General features: G+C 36.2%; 1 protein-coding gene across 1 annotated transcript in view; it reads left to right on the forward strand.

Moving 5' to 3' along the window:
* The window catches only part of LOC104528829 (flap endonuclease GEN homolog 1), a gene marked incomplete at its 5' end in the record, with an annotated part of 7,876 nt that extends 3,040 nt beyond the window's left edge, over positions 1-4,836 (forward strand). The window contains 4 exons of the mRNA XM_010172965.1: positions 202-332; positions 2,416-2,477; positions 3,020-3,163; positions 3,401-4,836. Of these exons, the coding sequence (XP_010171267.1) occupies positions 202-332; positions 2,416-2,477; positions 3,020-3,163; positions 3,401-4,836 (1,773 nt within the window). The remainder of the gene's footprint in view (positions 1-201; positions 333-2,415; positions 2,478-3,019; positions 3,164-3,400) is intronic.
* Between the last annotated feature and the right edge of the window lie 3,714 nt (positions 4,837-8,550).

Genomic DNA, 8,550 nt, shown 5'->3' on the forward strand with positions numbered 1-8,550 from the left:
TGACAGCTGATGAATCTGCCCCATTATGGGTGATTGTTCCCTCCCTTGGCAGTGAGATATCATTAGGTATTACACTAATGTGTAAAAGCATTCGTGATGTTTTAAGTATTTAGTCCTGTGTCCCTACTGCCTAGCCATCTAAGCATGATGCCTAACAGAATAAGTTTTAAAATTTGAGGTGGTTTTTTTTTATACTAACAGATATTTGCTTCTGAGAAGATGGAATGGCCCAAACATTATGCTTGTAAGAAACTTTTAACGCTATTGACACATTATGATATGATCCAGAGAAAATCTGGATACACTGATTCGAAACAGTTGCAGGCAATAAGGTAATGTACCTTGGTTTCCTCAACTTAATATGTTTACTTCTACTGCTGGAGGAAAATCATAGGGTTTTTTTCTTCTTTATGAAATTATAATAGTTTTCTTCCATCTCTATTTCAAGCCTTGTGCTTGTATTGAATAGAGGTAAAAATTTAGATAAGTACTCCGATTCTTATACTACCACTATACAAAGTACTACGTACAGCAGTTCCCTTTCACTCTGACAACACGTGCTTTTTCCTATGCTTGCTTTCTGTTCTGTTTCCTTGGATCTGTGCATGAGATGTAGCATTACAGGTTTGATCCTCTGCTCAGGTTCTCAGCAGAAGTCCAGTTGACTTCTGTGATTCAAAATAAGAGCCTAGACTTAGAAATGAGCACCTGCAGATACAGTCATGGTCTCTGATTTCTTATCAGACCTGCTGACTGTTGTACTATGTGTCTGATGAAATCATTGGCTTACGATTCTATTCTGCTAACTGTTTTTCTCAAAACATTTTCATTTAGGACTGCTGCATAGAATCATAGAATGGTTTGGGTTGGAAGGGACCTCAAAGATCATCTAGTTCCAACCCCCCTGCCATCAGCAGGGACACCTTCCACTAGACCACGTTGCTCAAAGCCTCATCCAACCTGGCCTAAAACACTTCCAGGGAGGGGGCATCCACAACTTCCTTGGGCAACCTGTTCCAGTGTCTGACCACCCTCACAGTGAAGAACTTCTTAATATCTGATCTAAACCTACCTTCTTTCAGCTTAAAGCCATTTCCCCTTGTTTTGTTATTAACTGCCCTTAATTGTTTTGTTATTAACTGCATTTAGGGATATAAGAATGGCCAGGTATCCTATTACTAAAAATGGATATGCAGGAAAGAAAAAAAAAACCAAAAAAAGATAAGCATGTAACTACTTTCCCCTAGCATATTTTCCCACTGTCCAGGTTTCAGTTATTCAGGGTTTTTCTGAGCCAGAATTAGAACCTTATTCTATCAGCCCTCAATGGTTTTTGATTTTTGTTTTTTTTTTAAAAAAACTCATCTTTTCTTAGACTTATATAAACTTCTAGAATCTGCGGTGTCTGTTGACAAATATCAGCTTCACTGTGTAAAGAGAATTGTTGCTTATTTTAACTTTAGTATCCAGTGGTTTAATTTCCCAAATGAAATCGCAATTCCTCCCCCAAAATTCATGTATTGCAAGAAGGTTAGTAGTTTTCCATGTTCCTTGATGCTGTTCAAGATTTTATAGACTTTAATTTTGAGGGAGAGAAGGACAGTCAGTAGCAATGTGGTAGTATCTCTTCTGGGTTGATGTGTCACAGTCTGTTAAATTATTACTTGCAGAGAAGCTGTTCTAGTCAGTGTTAACGTTCAAAAAGAGTAGAGAGACTGGGGACTGCTTTTTAAATTGACTGGCTAGATAAATTACCAGCATTTACCTTGAGGAATAAATTAGTTTACATTCTCTGATTATAACACCTCTTAGTATTTCAAGAGTTTAAATGACAGATCAGCATAGTCTAGAAGGTTCCTTTTGTTAACAAGTGTTTAAAAACACAGTAATGATTCTTCAGGAGCCTCTTCACACGTAGGAACCTATTAAACTGGGGTGTAGATAATGTTTTTAGAAAAATGTCATAAAGACTGACTGTCCCTGCTATTTTATCTTCCTTCATACTCTCAAAGATAAAAATTACCCTGTCTCGTCATTCAGCAAATGTCTATGGCAACAGACTTCTCTGTGGCATAGTTGAAGATACCAAACTGATGTTTGTAGGATTCTGTGTTATGGCTGTCTATTACAGAATATCTTTTTGATTTCTTGTTATGCTCCTCTGAGCTGTATCATTAAAAAAAAAAAAGGCAAAAAAAAAAGCATTAGTACTCAAATCTAGACCCAAAACTTTACTGTATAACTTATACAGAGAAGTAGTGTATTTTTTAAAAAGTGTATTAATTTCACTGTTACAGGATTATTTATTCCTCTGAATCATTACAAATCAAAGTATTGAAATATTTTTAGATAACTTCAATTTTTCATTTCTTGTTTAAACAAAATCATTTAATGGGCTTCTTTTTGTTCTTACAGGATAGTCAAGACACGTGTTAAAAATGGAATTCCTTGTTTTGAAATTGAGTGGCAAAAACCAGGTTGGTCTGTTTTCTATGTACATTATGGAACAAAACAGTTAATAGAAAAAGAGAAATACATTGTTTAAAGAGGAAAAGAATTTGACAGCATTATAAGGCAATTAAATGTGGGTGAGATTGGAAACTGCTCTGTGAAAACAATAGAAAATGTGCATCAAATTTCACATACCCTGAAAGTAAAAGCAATACTTTAAAAAATAAAAAAATCTACCTAGAAAGCAAGGGTCTAAGTTTTCAGGTGCTTTTTCTTGTACATGTTAATAAGACCTGTAATCTGTACTTCGTATCTTATTTCACTATGTACCCAGAGCTGTGACTGTTTAATAGCTAGAAAATTTTCTGTGCTGACAGACTTCTACCTTTAGTGTGCCTGTTTGTGCCAGGAGACTGGCAGAAATAATTGTAGCTAAAATCAAACATTGTCCTATTGACCTTTTTACACACCTTCTTTGTACTAAAGTCTTTTATTCTTTGTTTTTCTTACTCACTACTTTGATATGTGTGTGTATACATGCCTAATGTACATTCATTAATTTTTTTAGAACATTATGTTAATGCAGAAGATGAGCCTGAGGAGTTGTTTGTAGTCACAGTAGAAGAGGAGTCCTTGTTTCAGGCTGCTTATCCTGATGTAGTTGCCCTTTATCAAATGGAAAAGTCTGAAGTTCTGAAGAAGAAACAGAAAAGTAAGTCCAAAAGCTTATTTCTTATGAGCTTATGGGTCTTGCCAGAATATATGAAGCAAAAGCAACAAATACTTCTCCCACTGTTGAGCAATACCACGTTTTGTCAAAATCAGGGCATGATACCTTGCTGGGACTGTGATTTTTATCTTACCATTTTATGTTTTAACAGTAGGAAATCTGAACTGTGGTTAATATGCCATTTTTATATACTATTTTTACTTTTTTTTTTTTTTCCAGACAAGAAAGACAGACCAAAAGAAAACAAATTACCAAATGTTTGTGATGAAGTTAGTGATCTTTTGTCTCAAATGAATTTAAAATCTAGATGTGGAATTCTTCCTGTGCAAGATTCCACGTCAGGTATAAAAACTCTCCCAAAAGGTGAGATACACCAGAGAAGTACTGAATCAAAAGGTGTAGTGTTAGCTGCAGCTTCCAGCCTGACAGCTGTTCAAAGGCCAACATCAGCAGCTGCTCCTCCTCAGCCTGCATTGCCTTACTTGCTCTTACAGAATACGTTGCCTGACTCTATATTGCCACCACAATTTACTAAAAATTCAGGGATATCATCTTCTTCCTCTGTAACAGCTGGGCTACAACTGGACAATATTGATTGGGAAGAAACCTTCAGTGCTTCACCAGCCTGTGTGGGTGATACCCATGGTCCAGCAGCTGACTTAACTACATACATAGGACGCTCACATCTACTAGATCTTGAAACAGTAAGAAATAGCTCAGAGTATTCTGATGCTGCGCAGCCTGATCATCACCATTCTGATAGTGCGGATGATTTGGTTTCAGATGATTCTATGGGACAACTTCAGAAGTGGTCTTTAAGTGAGCAAATACTGAAGAAGACTTCCATTCCATCAAAGCCTTTGTTGTCTGAAGATGTAATGCAGCTGGAGTCTTTTAAATGTTTTAAACAAACAAAAGGAACACTGAATCCTGATTATGTCTCTTCCTTGTGTCAGTCAAATAAACGAGTGCAGGAGAGTAAAAATGTACTATCAGAAAACTGTGCAAGGGAATGCAGCATAGACATTTATCAAGATGAGTGCAAAAAAGCTGACAGCCTGGCTGAAATGATGCCAAAAGACCATAATATAAGCAGTTCAACATCTCTAGCCCTCAGTGGGGAAACAACAGAGACACTGCATTCTGGGTGTGAAGTGCTTCCAGTCTCTCAGAAGCCATCAGATGTTGTAAATGGCTGTCACATTAAAAAAGCTTGTACACAAACTTTTAAAAAGAGTGTGTGTCAGAACAGATGTTCTTCTAGTGAAGACAGTGATGATGGGAACATGAATAAAAATCAGATTTATGAGCAGCAGAAAAGGCAACTGAACCCTGGTCAGTATAAAAAATGTTTTACAAAGAAAAGGAGTAACACTGTTACTAGCAAAAGAACAAACAGTGACTCTGCCCTTATAATTAAAGGGCAGAAGAAAAAGACCGATGTAAAAAGAGCTGGTAATGGTTTCTCATTGCAAGTGTCTCCAGAACCATCCTCTCTAGGGCAAGTTAATTGTTCCCAAAGTCCAGAGCAACTGTTTGAGAGGTCAGGTTCTGATCCCACGCGGCAAGCCAGAAGTGCTGTTCTGACTTACGCATGGGCAGACAGTCCCCTTCCCTTATCTGAAAGACTAAAAGGAAGAATCAAAATCAATTGAGTTCTCCGTAAAATAAATTATGATAACAATTAACTCTGAACCTTCAGCTCTTACAGAGTTCTTTCTCAAAGTTTCTGCAGTATGCTCTATCAATTTTAAGCAGACACAGTCTTGATAAATAAGAAGTGCTGTGAAATACCCCATACTGGAGCTCAAGTTTGAAACTGAAATATTAGCAAAAGTTCCAAATAACTGATTATAAGCAAGTGGCAGTTATTCTGGACTTGACTAGATTATGAACTTGATACATAAACATCAGGATATAGTATACAAGGGAGCAAGGAGGTTAAGTAAGAGGGGGTTTTTCCCAGCCAATTGTGAGGATTTTATGTACAGCTATTAGTCCTGTTTATAAAAACACTTATTAAAATAGTGCCTGCGCTGCTGTTAGATATTCTCAAGACAAAGTGATACACCTCTTTCCAACTTAAATTTTCCATTCTGCTCCGCACTTATTAAAATAGTGCCTGCGCTGCTGTTGGATATTCTTAATAAGACAAAGTGATACAGCTCTTTCCAACTTAAATTTTCCATTCTGCTCCACTAACTTAATTTTGCTAGTTTTAAAATTTATTTTCAAATTCTGGGGTGTTGGTTGTGTTGATTATCTCTGTAAGACCAGGTAGAGACGCACAGCAGATGTACCTTGCAGGGTAGCTTAATTTATACCTGCCAGTCCCTATAGTAAACTGTTCTTTGTGTTTATTAAGTGCATCTTCCAAAGAATGGAATAAACCATGTAAGGTTTTGTAGCTGTCATATCTTAATATTGAAGGAAATTTGATGGCTTCTTTAATCAAACATTTATAGTTTGGAGCATTTTTTTCTCAAAGAAGATATGAAATCCCATCTAACACTCACTTCTACTTGTGTTAGAATGAAGGTTAAGTTACAGAAAATCAAAATCTAATTATGATATTGCAGATTCTTTGAATTAATATAATGTAAATGCTTGTTTTTAAAGAGGGAACTTGAATACAATTGCATTTTTGAAGATGTTCTTCCTTCCTTTTTAATACAGAAGCAATCTCTGTTCATACACACACAAAAAAAGTTGTTTTCAACAGCTTATTACAAGATGCCTCCTTCCTTGCATTTAAGTGTTTAACTTTTTCTATGGACCAACAAGAAGAAAGGCCACTCTTACCAAGGTATAATGTTTACAATAGAAAATTAAAATATCCATGCCTTAATGAAAATGTTCATTCTTCCTTCATAAATGCCAAGCTTTTAGAAGTTAGGAAGCTAAATTCCAGATGTGTTTAAGGCAGAAGTAGGTAGTTTATAGATAATACAATCTGTAACTAGCCAGAATGGTAGTTTCTTATTTTCTTCTGTAGGTAAATGGAGAAAGCTTTATTTATAGTTGATTTTCCAAATTAGAAATGTATTATAGAAATGAGCAAAAAATCCAAAATACTGGACATTTATTATCAGATTTGAAGATCATGTTTCTCTTCTCGAGACTCTTAACCACCCCACTGATATGAGAGGGTAGCTATAAGAACAGAATTGCTAAGGAGAATAAAAGTAGCAGTCACCTGGGGACCATAAATGGAGAGATTCCTTATGCAGTGGTCAGTAGTGGAGAGATCAGACCATTTTTGGGTGAAAAACATTGTTATTGGTTATGTATGATTCTTTTTCTTGCTGCTGATTTTGCATACTGAAAGTTGGAATCAAGAGTTTGAATTTTCATCAATAAAAATGCCAACATCACGAGAATGACTTTACTTTTTTTCCCTCCCAGTGTATGAGAATGTGCTCTTTTGTTGGAGGGATCATAGAATTTCACTTACAGGGTGGGTTTCTGTGTTTTGGAGTTTTTGTTTAGAATTTGGGGCAAGAGTGGATTTTGCAGGGTTTTTTGTTTAATTTCCAAATCTGGCTGGGATGACTGCTTTAAAGGATGATTCCCTGAAAATACTGTGCCAGAATTATGACAAGTTCATGTTTTGCAGATGATGGAAACCAGAAATGAGATATAATCATAAGTCATTAAGGACTGCAGAAGAGAAAAAAAAGATACTGTGGTGCTGATATTGCTATAAATTAATCTGGTTTCATAAATACAGCTCAAGCATGTGCAGGATGTGCTCTCTCATTTAGGCTGTAGCTGCTCATTGGAGCAAATAAACACAAGAACATTTATCACGGGGGGTGGCTGTGGCGTGAATTAAACTTGTGATTTGTTACAGAAGGGAAATTGATTTCTCATCTTTCTGTAATTTACTCAATCTAAGGATTAGGGAAGGATTTTTTTCCTTTGGAAATGTTTTTACTATGCCAAAGCTAACCTCTCAGGTTAGCTTGTGAAGAAAATGTTTAAATAAATTGAGTGGGTGTAACAAAGAGAACTTTCTTCTGCAGGAAATAGTCCTACAAGAAAGATTATGTTAAACTGGCCATAAGTATAAGTGAATGTGATTCATCAGCCTGATGACCCTGAATATATTTTCATTTCTCATCTGCCTTGGTCAACCCAAACAGGCTCTATCAGAGTGCTTCATCTGAAGTAATAAAACTACACCTGCTGTGGAGGTGGGGCAAGGAACGGATGATCGTTCTTAAAGTGCTTCTCCGAAAGTTTTTCTGCAGAATTACTGTACCAGCCTCAGTATTTTACCTAGTCCATGATTCCTGGTGTCAGCATTCCTCTAGCTTGAATAGTTCCTGCAGAGACATAGGGCAGATCCATAGGTTCTCTCTTAGCTGTATAAATATCACAATTTCCATTTATAAACAGTATTAAACATCTATTTAAATGTAGCAAATTCATACAGCGTAGCTTAACAAAGGCAAACATTTATTTGGTGTTTCTTGTGATTGTAATTCACTGTTTCAGCTCCATGAGGAATCGACAAGAACAGAAAATAAATACTGTTTACATGAAATATATACATAGAGAGCTTAAAAAAACAAACAAACAAACAAAAAACCCTCCAAACACTCCTCACTTGAAATATATCCAGCTACCAAGTTACACATCCTCTTTATTTTTTCTTTGGAAAATATTGCTGAAATACTTGCCAACATACCTGAACGTACTTAACAAAGGGAAAATTTAATTTTCATTCCTTTAACTAATTTCCACTTTATTGATAGAATTGATGAACTTGATAAATCTTTTGGTAGTTAACAGTAATTTCCTCATTTGTGAAGGAGGTTATTTAACTTTGAGGCTTTGCACAGGCTTGGCTCTGTGCTCTTGTGTCAAGGAAGAAACTTGGAAAATATAGTGGTGAAAGAGACGAATGGCAACTGTTACTTGAGACAAGATAAAGTCTTTTCATGTCTAAAAAGGTGTCAAACCCTGCCATACTCTGTTAGCAGATAAAAGGGAACTGTGGTTACAATATTACTGGGAGTTGTTATAAACCTCAGTGCTTCTGACAAAACAGTAAACTCAGCGCTAGATATAGCGCTTTTTCCTGCAGGAAACAAAACACTTTAACTGTTTCAAGAAAACAAAATTACGATGGGTGGCAGAACCACTCCGCACTGTTCTCTTGCTCATGTGTCCTGCATTGTAGCTACCATCAGTACTGAACTTAATTTAATAAGATTAGTCACATATCAAACTTTAAAAGTTCTTTAAACCCAAGCCTTGTCTCCACCCACCACCCCAATTTCCCTTGACGGGGTTGGAGAGATTTTTGTCACTTCAAAAGACCAAGCACAGCTGGAAAAAGGGACATACCTTTGAAAATTTTG

The sequence above is a fragment of the Antrostomus carolinensis genome, unplaced genomic scaffold, assembly GCF_000700745.2.
Source record: "Antrostomus carolinensis isolate BGI_N321 unplaced genomic scaffold, ASM70074v2 scaffold3410, whole genome shotgun sequence".
Lineage (NCBI taxonomy): Eukaryota > Metazoa > Chordata > Aves > Caprimulgiformes > Caprimulgidae > Antrostomus > Antrostomus carolinensis.